At 30.5% G+C, this 24491-nt stretch overlaps 5 protein-coding genes and 1 pseudogene across 5 annotated transcripts in view; 3 read left to right on the top strand and 3 right to left on the bottom strand.

Moving 5' to 3' along the window:
• LOC107472805 (E3 ubiquitin-protein ligase At4g11680) overlaps positions 1–1406 on the top strand; it is a 3440-nt gene extending 2034 nt beyond the window's left edge. The window contains 2 exon segments of the mRNA XM_016092335.3: positions 1–214; positions 925–1406. The exon segment at positions 1–214 is cut by the window's left edge and continues 47 nt beyond it. Of these exon segments, the coding sequence (XP_015947821.2) occupies positions 1–214; positions 925–1071 (361 nt within the window). The 3' untranslated portion in view covers positions 1072–1406.
• A 1432-nt stretch (positions 1407–2838) lies between these two features.
• Positions 2839–3387, bottom strand: LOC107472794 (probable protein phosphatase 2C 76; annotated as a pseudogene).
• A 712-nt stretch (positions 3388–4099) lies between these two features.
• Positions 4100–5678, top strand: LOC127746804 (protein FAR1-RELATED SEQUENCE 5-like). Its single transcript, XM_052261217.1, has 2 exons — positions 4100–5522; positions 5614–5678. The coding sequence occupies exons 1-2, from the start codon at positions 4100–4102 to the stop codon at positions 5676–5678; spliced, it is 1488 nt and encodes a 495-aa protein (XP_052117177.1).
• On the top strand, positions 5665–6716 carry LOC110277616 (uncharacterized). The gene is made up of 2 exons (XM_021135056.2): positions 5665–6436; positions 6536–6716. Exons 1-2 carry the CDS (start codon positions 5741–5743, stop codon positions 6641–6643), a joined length of 804 nt encoding a protein of 267 aa, XP_020990715.2. The 5' UTR covers positions 5665–5740; the 3' UTR covers positions 6644–6716.
• Positions 6717–15104: 8388 nt separating this feature from the next.
• Positions 15105–17867, bottom strand: LOC107459896 (SKP1-like protein 11). The gene is made up of 3 exons (XM_016078663.3): positions 17684–17867; positions 16282–16580; positions 15105–15469 (listed from the first exon to the last, which is right to left on the bottom strand). The coding sequence occupies exons 2-3, from the start codon at positions 16576–16578 to the stop codon at positions 15296–15298; spliced, it is 471 nt and encodes a 156-aa protein (XP_015934149.1). The 5' UTR covers positions 16579–16580; positions 17684–17867; the 3' UTR covers positions 15105–15295.
• A 1410-nt stretch (positions 17868–19277) lies between these two features.
• On the bottom strand, positions 19278–21825 carry LOC127739556 (SKP1-like protein 11). Its single transcript, XM_021135097.2, has 4 exons — positions 21760–21825; positions 21276–21351; positions 20400–20698; positions 19278–19587 (listed from the first exon to the last, which is right to left on the bottom strand). Exons 1-4 carry the CDS (start codon positions 21790–21792, stop codon positions 19414–19416), a joined length of 582 nt encoding a protein of 193 aa, XP_020990756.1. The 5' UTR covers positions 21793–21825; the 3' UTR covers positions 19278–19413.
• Between the last annotated feature and the right edge of the window lie 2666 nt (positions 21826–24491).

A 24491-nucleotide genomic window follows, 5' to 3' on the forward strand; every position in this document is an offset into this window, starting at 1 on the left:
CCCTTTCCTATTGTTCTTGTTGCTTTGTTGCATTGTCCCTTTAATTAGTACCTTCCTTGGTTACAACATGAACATGGGATCTAATGCTAAGGGTGCTTCTGAGGATCAAATCTCTCAGATTCCAACTTGGAGATATAAACAAGTTCATGATCATCATGCCTTGGATCATTGCAATCATGATGATTGTTCTCAAACATTCATCAATGAGGATCAAGTAAGTAATAATGAATTTATTAACTTATCTCTTCTATACATATAAATTAAAAGGAACACATTACAATGCAACTATCTTTTTAGTGTGTTTCACTCAATTGAATAGTTTTTTCAAGTTCACTAATAAGTAATTTATAAATTTTAAAATCCAGAGTTTAACTAAAACATTCTATTGGAAAGAGTCCATATTTTTCCTATAATTTTATATATTATATTTTTAAAGTTGGATTTAATAAATTATATTACTAAAAAAAAGAAAAAAATGATCTAATGCTTATATTGAACGTTGGTATTCATCATAATAAGTAATGAATTAATCTTTTTAGTGTTTATTTTTTTGGATTATAGATTTAATTAATAATGTAAGGGTTTTGTTAAGTAGACAATGACTTTTCTAAACAATATGAACAATGAGCTCTAAAATTGACCTAATAAAGTAAAAAAGTACTCTACCCCAAATTATCTCCTAAACCTTAACATTAGGATAATTATTCGCTCATCTAATGAATTGAACATTCGACATATCCATTGTTCACATTGTTTAGTATTTTTATTATCTACCTATACTTTTTCACAATGTAAATACGGTTATCAAAATATTTTATATGTTGATAATAGATAAAAAATAAATTATTATTAATCTATATTATTATTAATTTTGTAATATAAAGTAACAAATTAGTTATGGTTGGTGACTTGGTGTGATGACAGGAGTGTTGCATTTGTTTGAACAAGTACAAAGACAAAGAAGAAGTTAGACAATTGCCCTGTTTCCATCTCTTCCATAAAAAATGTGTGGATCAATGGCTAAGAATTATATCATGCTGCCCTCTTTGTAAACAAGGATTACAAAGGTAGCAATAATAGCAGCAGAGGTAAATCAAACAAAATTCATCGAGAGAATTTTTAATAATTTTATTCCATGTATTATTTCTTTATTTATTTTTTGTGGTCATATATATGTACACACTTTACACACGGGTTACTTGAGTGAGAATTTACATGTACAGAAGAGGCCACCAGTAACCCCATATTGAATTGAATATTTAAAAATTGAGATGGCAAGTATAAAGCTTCTTGTCTTTTTTTTTTTTAATTTCACCAAACATATTGTACAAGCATGAAGCTTCTCTTTGTATTGAATAATGAATCCTTCTTATCCGTGCAACTAGTGAAAGGGATTTTTCCAAAAACATTTGGATTTTATTCATGGTAAGGTTTAACTTAGATTCTTAAATTTTTTATTTGAGTTCTGTATAATTTAGATTTTATATTAGAGTTTTTATATTATTAAAAAATAAAATATTATTTAATTCTTAATATTTGAGTTAAATCTCAATTATAAATATAATATTTAAACTATTTTATCTTTATCTGAAATATTTTATTTTTTTATTTATGTTCTTTGATGAAAATTAAATTTTTTATCTATTATTATCTTTTTCTTTCTCTTGTTCTTTTGATCATTTCACTCTTAAATTATTGCAACTACAATTATTATCGTGGCCTAGAAAAAGATGATAACGAAAAGAAAAAGTATATTTGAAAGAAATAAAGTTTGATCAAAAAATTAAAATAAAATAAGATGTTTATAACTACAAAAAGAATAAAGTTGGATGAATGACTTTTGATCAATTAAAAATTGTTTTGACATTGTCATTACGAATAAGTAATTACAGCAAAAACCATGAAAAATACACAAAAAGAAAACATAAACACAATCACAAAAGCATTACACCCAAAATGCAAAGAAAGCACCACAACCAAAAAAAAGAAATAATAATCCCAGCCTAGAGAGGCACCAGCTGCATGATAACATGTCCAAGCACACACCATCACAATAATTCCATTTTCCAGAACCACCTAAGCTTCAATAAATAGACCCACCAAAAATTCATGCTACACCAAACCTCCATGCAAAGTACTCCCATATTGTATGATAATAATCTCTAACTCATCAACATTATTATCTCCATTAGCCCCATTCGAGCACTACTCCTCGTATATAAATGCAATGAATCCAATTTACTAATTGTTAGACTACTATCGAACCATATAGCAAAAATGATAGAGATACTATATTCTTGGTCCTGTAAAAAAAAACGCACCAACCCCTTGCCATCAACTTCTATTTCTACCACATTATTATTCTTTCAGCCTGTGTTGTTACTAAATTTCACAGAAAATAAGAGGCCATTTTGTTCAACAATTATATTAGATGTATTTAAAAATCAATCACCAATATAAATATATGTCAAAATATAAAATATATATAAAAATAAATTAAATATACAGTGACTAATTTTTAATATATATATATATATATATAACAATTTTAGTTTGTTTGAAGAACAAAAGAGTCATAAATTAGAGAGGTAAAAAACAGTAATAATTATTTACTTTGAAACAGATTGCATTCGTTTTCTAAATATAACTTTTTGAAATAAATTATATTCGTGTCTTATACTGCTACATCCTATCACAGTTTAAGATTTACATGTAATCAGTAAAGACAACTAGAGCAACAATGGCAACAGGAGGAAGAAAATAAAGACAAAGACAAAGATCGTGATAAAAGTCTCACGGCTCACAAATTTAGCCTATCTATTTTATCATGAACAACATCTACTTGTCAGTTCCAATGGGTTCTGCTTTGTCATGATGGAAGCGCACCACAATGCATGTAATGTTACCTGCACTGCCACTAGACTCAGGCTCCTCTTCTGTTCATGGAAGGGCGATGGCATCATCATTTGGTATTACATCCCAAAGTCCATCACTTGCAAGAATCAGCAATTCAGTTTGTTCATCTATCTCCTGGTCCTGGATATCAGGTTCTGCAACAACAAACTACTTCATTCAATTGCCAAAGGCGCGAGACATTTAGGACGCCTCTTACCCTCCGAGTACCGGCTGACAACACTCCAGCATTCTCAATTCTCTTCCGTTCATCGCTTCTGTTTGGCTTATCATCCTCAGAGAGCCCAATTGCTTTACTAGCCTTGGATATTATAGTCCTAGAATCTCCAATATCAATCAAAATAGCCGTTGAAGCAGTAGAGCCATCATCCTGTCTTTTCCAGAATCTAGAAATTGAGAATCAGTCCCTTGATACGTTTCACTTATAGCCAATTTGGCATTAGTAAAAAATTTTGAATGCTTCATGAGATTATCAAAGAGGGTGGCATTTACGTTAGTCTTTCTTAATGTTTGTCTAACATAGTTGTATTTTTTTTTTTGCAAAAACACCCTTAGTCAATTATTATAACATCAGTACTATATCTCTTATTTATTACAAGAATAATCCAATATTAATCATTTACCATCATATCCCTATTATTTTATTGGGCCAATTAAAATTATATTAATGACTAATTTAACAAAACACCAGAAAATCTGAAACCTCTTAGGGTTCATATGGAGCACGCACTTGATAATGGAGGCATCAATGGTGGTTTCGACAGTGGCACAAGAGAAGTGCGACGACCGGTAAGTCTTCTCTATTGCATGAATATTGTATTTTATCACATAGTTTCTTCTTCCTTCCGTATTAATGGTTCCCTGTTCATTTTTTCATAAATTTAAATCCGTTTATTGTACATAGTTGTCGATATTTTCTGCTTGAACATTGATGTTTCTTTTTCCTTTTGTTTTTTTTAATAGATATTGAGTTTGATAGCATAAGGAAAATTATTTTCTACATTTTCAACGCTTTCTTCTATTTTACTTATTTTAGAATTTAATAAGTTAAAAAAAATATAGAACCAGAACAGTGCTATTATTTTCATGTTAGTGGTCTCTGCACTTTGATTTATTAGAATACAATTTTTTTATGTTTTTCCGGTTGCAATTAATTGCTAAGTAGAATCTTGAAGTGGATGATAAAATGGAAGAAAGAGTATTCTTTGATGAGATGATAGAAGAGTTAGATGATACAGAGGAATTTCAAGGAATGTATCAAGATAAAATTGAGCAAGAAGCTGTGAATTCTGAGGATTTAGGGGAGCATGAATTTCAAGAAATGTTTGATGGGAACGATTTTTCACATGAGGTGGATGAATTATATCGAATAGAAGATATTGAAAATATTTCCATGGTTAATTTTCTGAACATAGGTGCTCATGAGATGGAATGCTTTCATTTTCCTAATCTTCAGATAGCATTTGATTTCTATAACCATTATGCGAAATCTGTTGGTTTTGGTGCTAGAAAAAGTAAGACTTGGAAAAATAGCAAAGGAGAATATGTGAAGCAATTGTTTGTGTGCTCTCATGAGGGATTTAGACCAGAGAAATATTATAATATGAAAAACAGAAAAAGGGAGCCAAAATCTGAGACTCGTTGTGGTTGTCTGGCTAGGTTTGTAGTTCGTTTTGTAGCTTACACTGGAAGATGGCATGTGGCTTTGTTTGTTGAATCGCACAATCATGATTGCCTTGATCCTAGGTTAGTTGGTTTTCTTCCTACACATAGAAAAATGGCAGAAGCTGATGCTAGTCAAATGAACAACATGAAAGATGCAAGCATTAGCACACGCCATATATATGCTATGTTAGCTAATCAAGCAGGTGGTTATGAAAATGTTAATTATACCTTAAGGGATATGTATAATGAGATTGCTAGGCGAAGGCGTCATGTCCTGGGTGATGCTAGAGCGGCATTGCGATACCTCAAAAACCAGAAAGCTGAAGATACAAGCCTCTATTATGAGCACATAGTTGATGCTAAAGGGGTATTGCGAGCTCTATTTTGGTGTGATGGAAGAAGCCAATTAGATTATGAAGTATTTGGAGATGTGCTTGCCTTTGATGCGACATACAAGAAGAACAAGTACTTATGTCCTGTAGTAGTGTTTTCCGGTGTGAATCATCACAACCAAACAGTGGTATTTGGAAGTGCTCTAGTTACCGATGAGAGTAAGGAGGTCTACGTGTGGTTATTACAGCAACTATTGGCAGCCATGAAGGGAAAAGCACCTGTATCTGTGATTACAGATGGTGCTCCATCAATGAGATTTGCAATTGAGACGGTATTTCCAAATGCCCATCATAGATTATGTGCTTGGCACCTCATTCGGAACGCCACAAGTAATGTTGGAAACCCAAAATTTACATCTATGTTCAAGAAGTGCATGCTAGGAGATTATGAGATTAGTGTGTTTGAGCAGAAGTGGTTTGGAATGGTTGAGGAGTTTGGTGTAGCTGAAAAGAATTGGATTATTGACATGTACGATAAAAGGCATATATGGGCCACTGCACATATTCGAGGCAAGTTTTTTGTAGGATTTAGGACAACTTCTCGATGCGAAGGTTTGCACTCTATTATTGCAAAATATGTTAAATCTCAATACAATTTGGTTGATTTCATAAAGCATTTTAAGCGGTGTCTTACCTACCTAAGATATAAGGAGGTTGAAGCTGACTATGTTTCCATATCTAGTCTTCCGGTACTTAAAACAGCATTAGAACCTCTGGAAAGGTCTGCATCAAATTTCTATACACGAGAGTTATTTTTTATATTTCGACCAATGCTTGTTAGGGCTGCAAGAATGAAGGTTGTGCAAGATGTGGCATTTGATTCATTTGTACTTTATACAATATCTAAATATGGAAGTCTAAATAGTTCATGGGAGGTGTCTGTGGATAATGAAAGGACGAAATTTAATTGTTCATGCTTAAGGATGGATTCTTTTGGAATTCCGTGTGAGCATATAGTTTGTGTGCTGGTGTTTCTTAACATCCTTGAACTGCCAAAGTCTCTTGTGTTGACAAGATGGTCGAAGAATGCCAAGACAAGCACTTTTGATTCAAGTGGCGTTACTTGGGAGTCTATAATATTGAGTCAATATGGATGCTTGATGGATTGGTGTCGGCAGCTATCCTATATCGCTAGTCGAAGGCAGGAGAGATTCCACCTTGTTCGAGATACTGTTATGAGCCTAATCGAAGATTTCAAGATTGAAGATGAACAAGAAAAGCAAGTTGGTGCGCAAGCTGATGATTCAGATGGTATTTTTCCTAAGAATCCACAAAGTTGTAGGTCTAAGTGTCGTCCAGGTGAGAAGATCAAACGAAAACCACAACGATGTAGTATTTGTCGCATGGAAGGGCACAATAAAAAATCTTGTCCATTGGCAAAGAACATTCAGCAGCAGACCAATGCAACTTCTTATGGCATAAATAGGAACCATGTTGAGAAAGGTTTAGATGCAGATGCAGAAATGGTAATATTTGGTTTAATGATTTGCGTACCACAACATATTAATTATATAATTTTCATTAATAAGATTGGAGATTGATCAATATTTTATTTGATATTGCAGGAATTTTGGGCATCTGATCTTGAAGAAGATTATGAAGAACAAGAGTTTTGGGCAGGAGATTCTGATGCAAGTGTCGACATGGAACTTAGTGAAGAGTTCTCGATTTAGTATTATATAAATTATTATTATGTGATATTTGAATAAAACTTGAGTAATTGAACTTTGTGTATGAATTTTTATGATGAACTTGGTCTTATTTGCTTAATTGCTATGAAAAAAGTGAGATTTGAGACAAGATTGGTATATTTACAATAATGAGTAAATTTTGAGTTATGGCTTACAAGAGACGGTTTTGTGATCTTGTAATTGTAAGATGCAAAACTCAGCAAGAAGAGTCTTATTATGATTAGTTAAAGCATAAAAGATTGTAAAAGAAGTGCAGTTGGGTTAATTGTGAAGAAGGTTCAATACGGACATCACTCTCTGTTCTTCTTAACTTTTGTATGAATTTTATTGAGGAATATGTGCATGAAAGGCATCCTTTCTATGGCATGATAGTGTGGTTATGTATTTGTTGAGACATGTGTCTGAACGCTGGAATAAAAAAAATCATGTGTGAATCTTTAACTAATCATTTTTAATTTAGAATGGCAAAGAACACATGATGAATATAGGTGAGCATAACGTTACAACAAACTCACACACATGTAAATTCACACACATGTTCCAACAAACTCCTAAAATAAAAATAGTAAAATATTATTGATCTTTGTATTTATTACGCATATAATAATGTAACAAAGTTTTCAGACCAGACAAACTTTCTCCTTTAAAATAATAATTCAACAAATAAATTATAAATGTCACTAATCTCGTTCACAATTGAAGATTAAAGCAAATTTTGAAAATAATAACTAAATATGCAAAAATGTTGCTCTCCATGCTGTTCACGCTAAAGCGTAGCCCAGAACTCATTGCTCTTCTTCTGAAACTCATATTTGTGGTCATTGAACATCCCCAACAAAAGATCCACCACAACGGATGTACGGATATATTGCTCATTTAGCTGCAAATATGGAATAATTAGTTAAATAATATGCTCTGCATGCATATAATTAATCAATATATCTTTGGCTAACTTACAATGCCCGACACTGTGTGATTAAACTTCTCTCTCATAGACAACCATTGAAGAACCCAGAGACCAGAGTCGCGACTAAAAGTTCAGTGGCAATATTAAATAGTTAGTGTCAATAAAAGATCGCTTTAATTAAAGATGAATATAAAAGATTCATTCCAATTATGTGTACCTTTGAGGACATTTGGGCACCCCTCTAGCCTCTTTCACATCAAAGTTCATGAAATCTTTTCTTTCAGGAATGTCACCTTTTAGGTAATGACCAGAAGTTACCATATCTGATAATTTTAAAGCCTGAAAATTATATTCATGACAACATTGTTAAGGTTCATATATTATTTTACATGTGTATAAAGAAATAGATTAAGGACACCTCACCAAAGATTTCATAATTTCTTGTCTTGGCTCAACTTGATCGTCATTTAGATTAGAATCAAACTGATATAATTTTTCATCCAATAAGCTAATGACCATAAGATACCAGTGGTCACCTTCTTCCTTAATTGGCACATAAATCTACAGCAGATAGTTAAGTGTAGATCGTTTCACATTAAACTCGTAAATTTAGATTTAATGAGGTTTTGCATAAATTAATCCATTAAAGAATTTACATGCACTCACAAATTTAAGATCTGGTGCGACAGGCATAAAGCGATATATATAGGTAGCAATCATTTTATCCAGTGAATGTCCCATAAAATGTTCCACCTAAAAGGATTAAAGAGATCTCATTCTAATGAATTACGCATAATTCAAAGAAAAGTGATATAAGTTAACATGATATTTACCGCAAAAGATGGTGGAAGCATCCAAAAAGTCTTATTTGCTTGGTCCCAGGAGGCCTTCATTACCACAAGCTTGATTATCTACAAATGAGAGTAAAGCAATTTATGGCCGGAGACAAATATTCATAGCAAAAAAAAAAATATACGTGCAAAAAACAGCTTCTGTAGCCGTGTAGGTACCTTGTCCGAGATTGGTCTTCCGGGAGCTAAACAAGCAAGTTCTTCCCTAGTTACTATCGTGTCATCCACATTAATCATGGTCTCACTGAAATTCAGATGTTTCATATAAGATAATTCAACAATAATAATCCTACAAGTGTGAGCTGAAAAAGGGGAACTCACCTTGGATCTTCAATGCTTGCACAAAATGCATATGCTAATCCTTCAAGTTGAACAGACTTTAGCTGCATTTTAGCACAAGGTCTGAATTTGCACCTAAAAGCCTAAAAAAAAGAGACTTCTCCATTTTAGGGTTTATTAAGTCAAAGTGGCATATTATGACCATTCAAAACCAGTAATCAATGATTTTCACCTTAATCATTGCATTATAGTAACGTGATTTCTCCATTTGGTTAGAGTTAGACCCTGGTGGCAGTGACCTCTCACCTTGGAGGCAAGGCACACCAGCCGATTGAGCAGGAAGTCGACGTGGAACAGAAAATAATGTGGCATCCCCTGTCTTTGTCATCTTAGCAACTCGCATATTAGGAGAAGGGGAGGTGAGCAATTTTCCTCGAGTCAATGAGGATTCAACCTGTGAAATAACCATTAGAATATGAAATCCATCCAATTTTTAGGTAAAAATAATGCAATGAGGTTTGAGGTTAAGCTGGCAAGTAAAAAAAAAAAAAGACAAAGTTTCAATAACCAAGGTTCCATTACCTTAGTCGGCAATGTCCTGTAGTAATTGCTGGCAAGGAAAGCTGTAGACTTAGCCTTGGTTCTAAGTTGAGGGTTGACAATGCACTTTCCTTTAATGCTGTCAAGTCGTGAAGATTGTGATGCCCGAGACAATCCCCGATTCATGCTTATCTGATATAGTGGCATCATCTTCAGCATCAGAGATATCAATGGTGACATCATTGTCAAGTTGTGCGGGGCTACATCTCAACCTCTTTCTCAATGGTGGATCAACGACTGGTGTCATCATTGGGTTTCTGTCTACACTTTGCTGAGTAAAATCAACGTTGCTGACTGAATCTTTGGGAGGTAGGTTTGTTTTGTACTCATCATGGTCTTTGCATTTATCTTCATTATGGTACAGCTTAAACTCCATCACCTTGAGTGATCTCTCTATGTTGCCAGAAGCCTTGGTTAGTTCTTCCATAAACTTCTTTAGTTCTCCTAGCTCCTTCACATCTCTCCTCAAGTCCTGTAAATAAACAGCACCAAGGTCTACGTTAATGGCTAATCAAGTAGGGAGTGGAGACTTATTTAAATGATTTTATTCCTTTGGATTATTGGATTAATATAATCTAATGGCTAACATACTTCAATTGCACGAAATAACTCATCTATAGAAACATTCTGCAGTTGCGGCGATGTTGGGTCTTGCGTAGGGGTTGCACTCGTTGCAACAAATTTCACACTATTTATATGCATAAAAGGGTCAGCTTCAAACCTGCAACCAAATATTAGAAACATTTACTGTCACGTAAATATTGAAATTGATGAAAGGTAAATTTATTTACTTGGAATTTGAGACCGAATCAGGTGCAACTGCATTGACATTCTCTGCAGTGGCCATTGAAATTGTAAAACGTACTGCCGACAAGGTTGGTTGATAACAAATAGGGTTTACAACTGACTGGCCGTTATGGATTTTATAAAGGAACAATTACAGGAAACAAATCGAGTGAAATTAATTGAGATATCCCGAGATTTTATTACATTTAATTCAGTACATATTTAATTCAATATCAAATACAGAAACTTGCTATCACATTAATGAGCATTCAATTTTTTAAAATACCTGGACGTTACTCTAAATGTTAAATTTTATACTTTAAATTTCAAATTTTAATATGTCTGATTTCAAAATTCAAATTTAGAAAAATGAAAAAAATAGGGTGGTTACGGAAGTTGCAGTATAAATTCAACTCACATATATAAAAAAATTACTTTAATCTCAAGTATAAATTCAACGGCTGTGGCAGCGTTTTCCAAGGTAGGAGAAGAGCAACAGAAGACAGCAGAAGAAGCTCGAGAGAATCTGAAGAGGCTTGAGGTTGGACTTGAAGGAAAACGCTTCTTTGGAGGTGATAATATTGGCTTTGCAGACATAGCTATGGCTGGCTTCCATACTGGATTGGAATAGCTGAGGAAGTTGTGGCCATCAACTTTATTGATGCAGAGTCAATGCCTAACCTTAACTCATGGTTCCATGCTTTTATTGACATTCCAATTATCAAAGAACTCATGCCTCCTCGGCATAAATTACTCCATCACACCAAGGCATCACATATATAGAAAAATTTACTTTAATCAGAAGTATAAATTCAACACAACACACTAAATTTATGAATATTGTAACTTCTTTTTTCTACTTTAATTTCAAGTATAAATTCAACTCACATATGTAAAAAATATTTTACTCTACTATAAAATATAAAACTACTTTAACACATTTATTCTAACAAGTTTGACTAACTCATAAGTTTAATTTAATGGAACTGCCTCCGTGAGCTCCTTTGAACTAAACTCATTAATAGTTTCAGAAATTGGATCCATATATTAGTAAGTGGAATTTGAATAAATACTGATTTAACCGGTTGGCTCATAACTTGACTTAATGTATATATACATGTGTATTACTTATTTAAGCTAATATATGTTATCTTCATCATATTTGAGCCATTTTGTAAGTTTAAACCAACTCTATATTTTTTTTAAGCTAAATTTAAAAACAATCAAGGATATTTCTAGGACTTTTTATGAAGACATGAATTAACTATTAAAATCAACCCAGTTACCATATAAGAAAACACCCTTCACTCATAAATAAGGAGATTTGATTCTTCTCATTAATAAACTTTTAGAAAGAACTCTGACAGTTTTCTTATTATACAAGCACATGTTATATTTATCACAACTATCTCCAGAGGCATTCAAATTTTTAATATAGATTTTCTCACTCAATTCTAGTAAAACTAATTCTAGTAAAATCACCTTTTTTTTTATTGTTGTCCTAACCATAGTGCTAACATTATTTTCTATGTGGTATGAACATATTTGAGCTACAAATAGTCTTCCTAGGATTCTATTTGCTTTATTTTTTACATTAGTTTCACAATCATTTTCTCCGTAAGCATACAAACAAAATCTAATCTATGAGTGAATGCAAGTTATTCGATGAATAAAATAGGACAATATATACCATACTTGAGATTAAGTTGAGTAAAAATTGACATCATACATATTTACCCTATTAAATAAGTTCAATTAATATCATGAAGTAACTCTTTTTAAAGAGATATGAGTATTTTTATGAATGTATTTTTAACACCAATTAGCTATTAAAAAAAAATCATCAACAATCCTTCACTCACTCCATCTAATTAACAAAGTTCAATTATGTCCTACTCAACCATAAGTTTCAACAACATTAAGAAAAATGCAAGATTATTGACTGACCTTTTTTGTTCCATGGCTAGATTTATTCTATTAGCTTATAGTTGGTCTCATGCATGTCTTTTCATTGATTTTTTGTGTGGCACACCATCAATTTCAGATTTCTAAGCATCTTATGAACCCAAACAGCCACAGCTATAGATCTGTTGATGAAGAAGGTTACAAAATTAAAGAAATTACGATAAAATATTTTATGTTATTCTAAAAAATATAAAAATAAAAACGTTGAAAGAAAAAAAAGAAAAAAGAAAAAATGAAAACCTTATTTGGGGAAGTAAGGAACGACTCTGATGCTTGACAAATGGTTGGAAGTCATGGGTCTTCTTTGAGACCATTCTCTTCAGCAAACATTTTTTTCCCTTTTGTTTCATGTTTCTTCTTTTTTGATTTGCCTGTCTCAAGTGTGAAATGTGTGTCTTTGTGTATGTATGTGAGGCAGCTTCGATGAAAAATACCTCCTCCTTAGAAAATACCACACGACGTCGATGACCATACAGACGAGAAGAACATCACAAATTTTAGTGGCGGGGTGAGCAGGAGTGCAGAATAATCTCGATCCAGGATCTGACACTTGCATGCGTTCGTGGGTAATCTCGATCCAGACCCTGGTAGTTGCTGTTAGTGTTGGGGTTCATTGCAGTAGTGAAGAAGGGATCATTGCAATGGTGAATAAGAAGAAGAAGAAGAAAATCAGAAGAGGAAAACAAATAATAAGAGGAAGACAAATTCAGACCCTGGTAGTTGCTGTTAGTGCCGGTGGGTTCATTGCAGTGGAGAAGAAGGGTTCATTGCAATGGTGAATAAGAAAAAGAAGAAGAAAACCAGAAGAAGAAGAAGAGACCCTTTTGTAAAAAAAATAATAAGAAAAAGATGAAAAGGTTTGTAAAAACGTTAAATATTAGGGAGTATTTAATAAAATTAAATATATAAATTTGTATTTAATCTACACCATTAGATATAATATTAAAATAATCTAACGGTTTAAATTAAAAATTAGATTACAGAACTAACGTTAATCCTAAAGATAGTTGGGACCAACAAATCAGCCACCATCAAAGAGATGCTCTTTCAAATAGTCTGCAGCAAAAGAACCAACATGACCATCAAATATTCCAAATAAGCACACTGAATGACCACCAATCTTCAATGTTTTAATATCATAAAAATCCTCCATCGTCACTCTCTTCTCTCTGAAGCTTGAATACCCACAGCTAAGCCTTCCATCCTCACTTTTCCACCCTCCACTTGCAAACCAACCATCATCATCTTTCTCTGGCATCATATCCACAAGAGAACCAGCATGGAACCCGTATCCACCGTCATCACTATGAATGTCTTAAATTGACGAGTAGGCGAATAAGAAATACTAGGGACAGCTCACAAAACTCCTCCTAGTGTTGTTTATTCTTACTCATTTGGCAAAGGTTCCAGCTTGAACAACCAAAGACCTTACACAACTACTGCATACCAATACCATCTAAACGACCAACCTGATAGAACGTTTAACTCTCTAAGCTAATGCAACATTTATTCTAAGAAAAAATTGAATGCAATACTGCGATAGAAGTGCGAAAACTGATGCTTCGATTTTCGGATCCGAGATGAAAAGGATCAGATTGAATTAAGCAGAAAAATGTGGCGGCAATTGGGGGATCAAAGAATCAGGAACACGTGAAAGGTTGGGGAGAAGAATCGAGTAGAGACTTAAAATTTAAAACATTATTTGTTTCCTTCACAATATTATAAATAGTAATGAGTGAGACTGAGTATCATGTTTGTTGATTTAGAGATTGATACTAAAATTTGTCTTTATCTTCAAATTTTTAGTATTCTAGTATCTCCACAAAATGGGATTAAAATTTTTAGAGATAGAAATGAAAACTTTAATAACATTTTATACCTAAAATATTCTCATTTCAATTAATTAATTCCAATTTTATTCTTTGCGCAAATTAAATTAGAGTTTCATTTTTGTTTCAACTTTTGTCTCATATTTTACACCAAACAAAATACTAAAATTTATTTTAATCTCTATCTCTTAGTCTCTGTCTCTCGATCTCAGTTTCTCTCCATCAAACTCTACCTTAGAGCTTTCCTTTTTTTGTTGGCACTTTGCAAAGCTTTCCTTTGTAACGTAGTTTGTGATAGGAAATGTTTGGGCCTTTGACTCACGTGTTGGGTCATTCCAAGGAGCCCAAAACTGAATGTTGTGTGCACAATGTTTTCTCTTAGAAACCAATTTGGGCCTTTGTGTGCATAATGTTGTGATAGGAAATTTTTGGGCCTTTGACTCACGTATTGGTCGAATGATCAGTTCACTCGTTCGTTTAAATAAATGTAGGTGTTCGAATCCCACCTGATATATGCAGCAATTCATTTAATATATTTAAATATATATTATTTAACTCATTTTTAATATGTATTTATATTTTAATATATATTCTATATAAACAGCTCATTTTTGTATGTACAATTAGCATGATTAATTTTTTTTATCGTCTTTCATTCAATTGATTAGCTTTTTTAAGTTTACTAATAATGAATTTATAAATTTTACAATTCAGATTTTAACTAAAAGATTTTATTGGAAAGACGAGAATAAAAAATATTCTGGATGTGTTTATTTTTTATATAATTATATATGTTATATTTTTTCAAATTAGATTTAATAATAAGTGATAAATTTAATTTTTTTTGTTTATTTTAAACATTGATTTAATTTTAATACATTAATAATGTAAATAGAAAAGAGGAGTGCTGCATTTGCTTGAACAAGTACAAAAGCAAAGAGGAAGTTAGGCAATGGCCCTGTTCCCATCTCTTCCATAAAAAAGTGTGGATCAATGTCTAAGAAAAAAATGCATGTAATTTATTATTTTTAGCTAATATGTTTAGTTTATATTATTTTTAAATATAATTAACTAATTGTTGATAAAAAATGATAAATTTTGTTAACTATTTAATATTTTTTTGGCTAAGAATAATATTACATCATTCACATGTAGATAGTACTTGAACTAAAACTATGTATGTTACCCATATAGGTCAACGGATTTAAATTTTAAATTAAAGAAAATTAAAACTAAATTAAGTACTAATAAAATGATGTCAATAAGAGGTTTAACTAAATATACAATTGAAAAGAAAACTGTACGATATCAGAAGGGTCAAATCACTTTCTAACATCCCCATATTGAATACTAGGTGTTGATCATCATATAGAAAAAATTTAAAACAAATAAAATTGAAGAGTAGACAAGATTTGTTCTAATAAAGATGTGGGTACTCCTTGCGATTTTGTTCTTCCTCTTCAGGAGTGAAGCCATGGTCTTTGATGTTGAAGATTCTGCGTATCTCATCTATTTTCTTTCCCTTTATCATATTTTTTATAGTTCCGTATATCAGATCCAAGAGATTTCTAATCTCAAGATAATTTGCTGCCTAAATTTACAATAAAGAAATCAATACAAATATACCAAAATTAATTTACAATGGGCACTAATTAATGTTATTTTATGTTTGTTCTACAAATGCTGCCGATAAATCTAAGAGGGTAATGTGATCAACATTAACATTAACAATAAAGGAAAGAGCAAAATATAGTAGAAGACTAGAACTCTAGAAGTATATACAAGTTAGTATATCATGAAAACGAATCGATTAAAAATTTAATTTTTTTAGTCAATCATGCATTTAAAAATTTTTTTCTTTTAAATCTTAAATCCTAAATTCTAAATTCTAAATTCTAATAAAAATTAACTAAAAATATAATCTTACGATTAAAAATTTGTTAATATTAACTAATAAAAATTAATCTCTATACTTATTAAAAAATCTAAAAATTTTAAAAACTAACTACGAACATAAGATGTGGAAATTTTTTTTCCTTAAATTCTAACTGTAAAAGCTAAATTCTAAAAATTGAGATTTTAAAAAAACAATTACTACTAACTAAAGATTAATTTCTTACCCTTATTAAGCAAATAAATAATTTTAAAATTAACTACGAACATAAGAGGCAGTTTTGTTCAGAAAGACCAAAAGCTTTGGGGAAAAAAATATTTTTTTCTTTTTTGTTTTTAATTAATTCTCAGTGGAAAGACAAAAAAGAGCAATTATAAAAATTGAAGAGAGATCAAAAGCAGTTTTTATTTTTTTCAGTCATCTTCGTCAATATATAATAGTATATCTATATTCATAACATGCATGTGCAGTAGTGTATGAGAGAAGAAGAGAATGAGAGGGTTAATCACCATCAACAAATCATAAAGGGTGTTAGGATCAACATTGAGAAATTGAGCATCCCAAGCCTCAAGATCTTTTTGGTTGTCGTTGTGGTGGTGAGTGTGGTGCGTACAATACTCGATGATCTTCTTGAGGGTCTTGGAGTCAACGCAATCCAGTGGAATCTTGCTCTCTTCATGGTTAAACGACCCATCTTTGATCATGTTGTTTATGATCACCGAATGTTGCACCATCACTTGTTCTTCCACATTGAAAATCTCCTTTTCCGAACTGCATAGCATGATCTTCTTCGGCGGCGAACCCATCACTAACAATAATAATAATAATAATATTAATAATGTATTGCTTGAACTATTTGATTAATCAGAAAACCAAAAGTGTTTGGAGTTCAAGGACTATGTGTATGGTGTATACACTGACTCAAGAGTTTGTGTTGTATTTATATGATGTAGATAACAGCACCCATACCACAATTATCAAAATCGAACCGGTATTTGATCCGGTCATACAACTGAATCATCGGGTCACTAGTTTAACTGGTAAATCACTGATTCACCCGGTTAACCCAGTCATAATTAAATAAAAATATAAAATTATAAAAATAAAATTAACGTCAAAAGTTAAAATTTAAAATGATGTCTTCAGGAACATATTAATAACAATTAATTATCAATTCTTATACATAACTAATGATGCAAAGAGATAATAAACTAATCACTAGTACAAAATACTTTCTAAATTTAAATAAACAAGAAAGGGTAAAAGATAACACAATCAGTGAATCAAATCCAAAAAAATAAACTGAAAATCGACATCTATATCTTCATAAGACAAATTTAAAGCTTAACCAACATTTCCTTCATTTCAATTTGCATCTATATCTACATAATCAATACCAAGAATAATTCATAATAATACAAACAGAAAGCATAGAAACAACAATTTAACTGAATAATTTTATTCTTGAGTTGCAGAGAACATGAACCCCATTTTCAACAATAAATTTAACTATAATAATTTTCAGCAACGAAAGATTTAGCTCAAAAGATTATTTACAGCCATCAACATAAAATTTAGCCAAGTGATTATTTCACCAGGACAACAATAGCTTCAATCGTGATGATAACTAATAATAAATCTAACTCAGTAATGATTTTCAGTAACAAACAAATTCAAGTGAGTGATTATTACAGCAACAAACTCAACGGTCAATCAGAAACAAATTCATTCAGCAATGAATAAATTGAAGTTAAGTGATTATCTCAACAAAACAACAAATTCAACGTTTAGTGATAACCAGGAACAAATTGCAGCAATACATTCAACTCTCAGTAACAAAATCAAACTGCAGTGATGAATTACAGTAACAAAATCGAAACAGAAAGAAAGGAGGAATTTGTTGGAACTCACCAAATCGGGTTGCGCCAAGGAAGCTGACGGCGAGGCTCCAAGCAAGAAGACGAACGCCGAGGAGAGAGTGGCGAGAAAGAGACCCCGAGGAGAGCCGTTGAGGCTTGAGGGCATTTGGGGATGGGGTGAGGTTGGGGATTGGCAAACGACCCCGTTTCCTTTGCAATGTGGTTTGTAATGGGAAATGTTTGGGCCTTTAACTCACGTTTGGGGTCATTCCAAGAAGCCCAAAACTGAATGTTGTATGCATAATCTTACTCTCTTGGAATGCAATATGCTACCCTCTCCCTTTCCTATTGTTCTTGTTGCCAGGATGGGACCGGGCAGGTAGGGGCGGAATTTTGTTCTATCCAATCCCATTTTGCTGTATAATAATCCGCTCCTATAATTATTAAAATCTAATAAATAAAATTAAATTTCAAAATTTATATAACCATCATCATATACATAACATAAATTAAAGTAAAAATTTAAATATAATATAATATTATTAATTATTTATTAATTATTTTACATATATTATATATATTATATATATACCGGGATGGGTAAAGGCGGATATTACCTAAACTCAACTTTGTCTGGTCCTTCTTAAAAATCCACCCCAAACAATTAGAAATGGAATGAGTACCCGCAGGTTCAGGTGGTGTTATCATCCCTACTTGTTGCTTTGCTCATTGCATTGTCCCTCTGATTAGTACATGAACATGGAATCTAATGCTATGGGTACTTTTGAGGATCAAATCTCTCAGATTTCAAGTTGGAGATATAAACAAGTTCATTATCATCATGTCTTGGATCATTGCAATCATAATGATTGTTCTCAAACATTCATCAATCAGGATCAAGTAAATAATAATAAATTTATTAATTTATCTACTCTATACATATAAATAAAAAGGAAGATATTACAATGCAACTATTTTTTTTAAAACTAGCATGTGAATACTAAAAAATAGTAATCAAATAAGTTATTATGTATTTTTATATAAATATATATATTATTTAAATTATTTTTAATATATATTAATATTTTAATATATATTCTATACAAATAATTAATTTTTATATATATAATTTGCATGATTGCTTTTTTTATTGTCTTTCACTCAATTGAATAGCTTTTTTAAGTAAATTAAAGTAACAAATTAGTTATGGTTGGTGTGATGCCAGAGTGCTGCATTTGCTTGAACAAGTACAAAGTCAAAGAAGTTAGAATATGTGTAGATCAATGGCTAAGAAAAAAAATACATGACTAAATACAGCAAAATTTATTATTTTTAACTAATATTTTTAATTATTAATCTAATTTATTCAATCTAATAATATAATAATATATTTTTAATTTATATTATTTTTAAATAGAATTGACTAATTACTGATAAAAAATAATAAATTCTGTATTTCTGTTGGTTATTTAATATTTTTTGAGCTAAGAATAATATTACATTATTAACATGTAAAAACTAGTACTTGAACAAAAACTGTGCATGTTACCCATATAGGTCACTGGATTTAAATTTTAAATTAAAGAAAATTAAAACTAAATTAAGCACTAATAAAATGATGACAATAACAGATGTTTAACTAAATATACAATTGAAAAGAAAATTGTAGGATATCAAAAGAGCCAAAACACTTTCTAACATCCCCATATTGAATACTAGGTGTTGATCATCATATAGAAAAAATTTAAAACAAATAAAATTAAAGAGTAGACAAGATTTGTTCTAATAAAAATGTGGGTACTCCTTGCGATTTTGTTCTTCCTCTTCCGGAGTGAAGCCATGATCTTTGATGTTGAAGATTCTGCGTATCTCATCTATTTTCTTTCCCTTTATCATATTTTTTATAGTTCCGTAGATCAGATCCAAGAGATTTCTAATCTCAAGATAATTTGCTGCCTAAATTTACAATTAAAAAAATCAATACAAATATACCAAAATTAATTTACAATGGGCACTAATTAATGCTATTTTATGTTTGTTCTACAAACGCTGCCAATAAATCTAAGAGGGTAATGTGATCAACATTAACATTAACAATAAAGAAAAGAGCAAAATATAGTAGAAGACTAGAACTCTAGAAGTATATACTATTATATATAAGAAACTTCTTTAAAAGTTAGTATATGATGAAAACCAATCAATTAAAAATATTTATTCTAAATTCTACTAAAAATTAATTAAAAATATAATCTTACGATTAAAAAATTGATAATATTAAATAATAAAAAATTAATCTCTATACTTATTAAAAAATCTAAAAGTTTTAAAAATTAACTACGAACATAAGATGTGGAATAAAAAACTTTTCTTAAATTCTAGCCATAAATGCTAAATTCTAAAAAATTGAGATTTATTTTAAAATTACTACTAACTAAAGATTACTTTTTTACCCTTATTAATTTTTTACCCTAATTTTAGGTACCACAAGCCACAACACACTCACATATATGGTTTTACCAATTGAGCTAGGCAGTTTTGTTTAGAAAGACCAAAAGCTCTAGGAAAAACAATATTTTTTCTTTTTTGTTTTTAATTAATTCTCAGTGGAAAGACAAAAAAAAAATGGCGATTATAAAAATTGAAGAGAGATCAAAAGCAGTTTTTATTTTTTTTCAGTCATCTTCGTCAATATATAATAGTATATCTATATTCATAACATGCATGTGCAGTAGTGTACGAGAAAAAAAGAGAATGAGAGGATTAATCACCATCAACAAATCATAAAGGCCGTTAGAATCAACATTGAGAAATTGGGCATCCCAAGCCTCAAGATCTTCTTGGTTGTCGTTGTGGTGGTGAGTGTGGTGTGTACAATAATCAATGACCTTCTTGAGAGTCTTGGAGTCAACGCAATCCAATGGAATCTTGCTCTCTTCATGGTTGTACGACCCATCTTCAATCATGTTGTTTATGATCACCGAATGTTGCACCATCACTTGTTCTTCCACACTGAAAATCTCCTTTTCCGAACTGCATAGCATGATTTTCTTCAACGGCGAACCCATCACTAACAATAATAATAATGTATTGCTTCAACTATTTGATTAATAAGAAAACTAGAAGTGTTTGGAGTTCAAGGACTATACACTGACTCAAGGGTTTGTGTTGTATTTATAGATGTAGATAACAGCACCGACTCTCTAATTTTTTGGTTTAAATCTTTTATTTACACATTATAAATATAATAATTTCGCATATTATCTTATCTTATTTTATTCAAGAGATATAATCTTTGAAGATCTTTACAAATCTTTTACTACTGTGAAATCTTTGTGGCCAAAGTAACAGATTCTGTTAATTTGTTATATTTTTAAATTTAAAAGTACCACTTTTTTTTAAAGAAAAATATAATGTTTTTTGAAAATTGGACCGATTATCGTACTGCTTTAGTCACTAATTTATTGGTTCAATCGGTCTAATTATGGTTCAACTAAAAAAATTGTTCCATAATAAAATAAAATAACAATAAGAATAAAATAAATAAATAACGATAAGAATCTGTTTAAAATTCTATTTCTTTTGAAAAAAATAAAATAAAATGAAAAATTAATATTCTGAAATTGAAGTTAGACTCATGTACTTAGAGGCTAATAAGATATATTCTGGTTCCTGCCTAACAAGTGCTCCACCAACAGGTTTTATGCACCATGCATTAAGCCACTTCTTTTTAATTGACATAATTTCAATTAGTAATCAAGAATTAGAATGCAGAAAAATAGGGCTAATGTCACACATGATGTACACTTAAAGAATAATTTAATATAGCTCCTCTATCATCTTAAACCAGAGTTAGTTGGTGGTATACAGTTATCAAAGTTCTTAAACACACCAACGAAAGAGTAGCAATTTCAAGTGGAAAAACAATTTTTATGAAGAGATAATTCAAGCTTACATTAATTATTGTATATATCCAACTATGAAATTTTCTGTTTGTCGTTTATTTACAGTCTCTATATGAAATCAACAAAGTGGTCAGCATCCAATTCATTATAAATCAATTCATTATTTCTGAAAAAAAAAATACACTAATAATTTTCAATATAAGTGATAAATTATAATTCCTCTTACATGGTAGACAGAAAGACGGTCCAACTGGGTCATAGTTAATCATCAAAGCAGCTTTTAAAGAATATGCTAGAAGATGCAAGAGCCATATAAATTACTTAGTGAATAATCTGTATTAAATTATTTGATTTATTTCAATATAATAAAATAGAATAATAGCTTTAAGCAATTTAAACTCACTCACGGTTGGAAGAAGGCCACTTATCCATTGTTTGATGCACAAAAGCTCCATCTGTTTTTCCTGGCAAGGAATATACACTAACATATCAACACATTTATGTTTAAATTTCATTGCAACTTATACGTGATAAAAACACATATCAAAATCATAGTTGATGATGATACGCAGAATATTGTAATTATATTAAAACAGAATAGAGAATCGTTTATGGTTTCTATTGTTTATTGGAAATTTCGCTATTAATCGTTTATGATTTCAACAAAAACACAAAGCAGCAGCAGCACAGCGGAGCCACAAAACACACAACAGCACACCAGAACCCACAGCAGCAAGCCAAAGCCAGAGCAAATCAATGATTTCAACAAACGAATCCGATGGAGGATGGGCGCCGAGCGAGGAAGAAGACAGAGAACAAGGGGTTTGACTTGGATAACGCCGACAGTATGAAGAAAGACTCGTCGGACAGCCACGAACGGCGGCAGTGGATCACGCCATTCGGCGGCGGTGAAGGCTAGCTAGGGTTTATCCTTTTTGTTTTCTTTGAGTGACGGAATGAATGAAAGTAACGAAGACCAGCAAGGCTTTCTCTCCCCCCGTCCTCGTTTTCTCTCTCTCGCGAAACGACGTCGTATTAGGCATACCGGCCGGTTTAACGGTTTTCCTCCGGTTCGTCATGAGCGGTTTTAAATAATGAACCGAATCGCTTATACTACCGTTCCCAGTCGGACCGGTTCAAAATATTAGGTCCAAATATAGATTTAAATTTAAAAAAATCTTCATTTTTCTACAAATAATAAAAAATTACTTTTACATATATATTTAAATTACCTTTATATTTTGGGTTCATCAATGATAAATTTTAAAAATTATAAAAAAACGTGATTTTGACATTTATAAATATTTTAAAAATTTTAAATAGTTTAATAAGTATTTTTAAGACACTTTTAAATTTTAGGTAATATTTATAGAATAATATTATTAATAATCATTTTATTTCTTTTAATGTCTCAAATTGTTTTTTTTTCATTTTTTTAATTCTATTCTCTTTATTATTAGATTTGAGTTAAAATTTTAAAGAAAAATTAGTTTTAGTGTTCATTATTGATATTTTATGTTAGATTTTCTTTTTATTCTAGTCCCAGTCTAATTCATTAAGTTGATATACTATTATATATGCAAATCTGAATAGATATGCTATATGTGGATCAATTTTTATCATAAAAAATAATACTTTTATTTTTATGTTGTTGTCAGTTAAAAGTTTTTTTTTTTTATTTATTTTTGCTGACATCGTATATAATATGAGTGTCCAGTTTTATTTAAATCATTATGCTATTATCATTTACATTCAAGTATGTTATTGTCATTTACATTCAAGCAGTTGGGGAACTTGAAACAAAATTTTGAGGAATCAGATAGAAGATAATTATCAAGATATTTTTGATATGGACTCCACTTAAAATAAGTTCATCTAATTTCATCTCTCTGATTTGGGTAATATTACCAAATTTAAAGCTGTTTTCCAGAGTCTCATTCCAAAGAATTAAGGTCAAATTTATCAGATGCAACTCTTTAAACTTTTGAAGGTTGTATTTCATTTTCTTTGTGATTTATTAAAATAGAAAAACTATCTACAGGTGTTAATATTGTAAAAGTTATATGTTTTCCTTCTTGAATATTAGCCTTTTTCTTAAAAAATGTATCAATTCTTTGATTTTGTATGATTATTTTATATAAAAATTTGAATATATATCCTGTAAAATATATAAAAAAGAAGTTAGAAGGACAAATATTAAAATTTATAATATTTATTGAATTTTTTTATCAATTTATATAAATACAATAATATCAATACTTATTGAATATTTTAATATTTTTTATTAAATTAAATTAAATAAACAGTAAAATATAAAATAATATTAAATTACATAAATAAAAAATACCTAATTTTTTATATTTGAATTCAAAAGTAAAATGAGTGTTGCTTATTGAATAGAGAGCTGCAAAATACAAAATGGAAAAATTATGTCATTTGAGTTATTACCCATGATCCCCTTGTCTGAACTAAACTCCGCCCCTGTATTCAAGTAGTAAAAAAATAAATTTTATCATTTTACCACTTTAAGTACTTATACTTGTTTCAGTAATGATATCATAATATATAAAATATGATAAATATTTTCAGTCAATTATTTTTCTATTAATTAGCTATCATGTTTATTTATTATTTGTTATTAGTAAAATAATGTAAAATAAACAGTAAGAACTTTTTTTAATAATTTTTAATTTTTAAAATATTCATTGATTTTTTAAAAATTAAACAAACACTTAATTTTTTTTGACGTAAGAATTGATTCTTAATTTTTTATTAGTATTTGTTTTAAAAAGTTCATTATTAAATTTTTTTTTCTAGAAAAAAAATTTTTACTTCCCTCTTTAATTTTGTGTTAATACAATTTAATATATGTGTAAATAGTCAAATATATCAGATATAAGTTTTTATCATTGTCTAAATTTATTATGTATTAAATAAAATAAAAGAAAATAACAAATA

Source organism: Arachis duranensis, chromosome 1 (assembly GCF_000817695.3).
Source record: "Arachis duranensis cultivar V14167 chromosome 1, aradu.V14167.gnm2.J7QH, whole genome shotgun sequence".
Classification (NCBI taxonomy): domain Eukaryota; kingdom Viridiplantae; phylum Streptophyta; class Magnoliopsida; order Fabales; family Fabaceae; genus Arachis; species Arachis duranensis.

Coding starts and splice junctions, on each gene's coding strand:
- LOC127746804 (XM_052261217.1), top strand. CDS start 4,100: ATGGAAGAAAGAGTATTCTTTGATGAGATGATAGAAGAGTTAGATGAT. Junction 5,523..5,613: donor GACAACTTCTCGATGCGAAG/GTTTGCACTCTA, acceptor TACCTACCTAAG/ATATAAGGAGGTTGAAGCTG.
- LOC110277616 (XM_021135056.2), top strand. CDS start 5,741: ATGCTTGTTAGGGCTGCAAGAATGAAGGTTGTGCAAGATGTGGCATTT. Junction 6,437..6,535: donor TAGATGCAGATGCAGAAATG/GTAATATTTGGT, acceptor TTGATATTGCAG/GAATTTTGGGCATCTGATCT.
- LOC107459896 (XM_016078663.3), bottom strand. CDS start 16,578: ATGGGTTCGCCGCCGAAGAAGATCATGCTATGCAGTTCGGAAAAGGAG. Junction 15,470..16,281: donor CCCTTTATGATTTGTTGATG/GTGATTAACCCT, acceptor TTGTAAATTTAG/GCAGCAAATTATCTTGAGAT.
- LOC127739556 (XM_021135097.2), bottom strand. CDS start 21,792: ATGACCCAGTTGGACCGTCTTTCTGTCTACCAT. Junction 21,352..21,759: donor ACCGTCTTTCTGTCTACCAT/GTAAGAGGAATT, acceptor ATTAAAAAGAAG/TGGCTTAATGCATGGTGCAT. Junction 20,699..21,275: donor AGAATATATCTTATTAGCCT/CTAAGTACATGA, acceptor TATTATTGTTAG/TGATGGGTTCGCCGTTGAAG.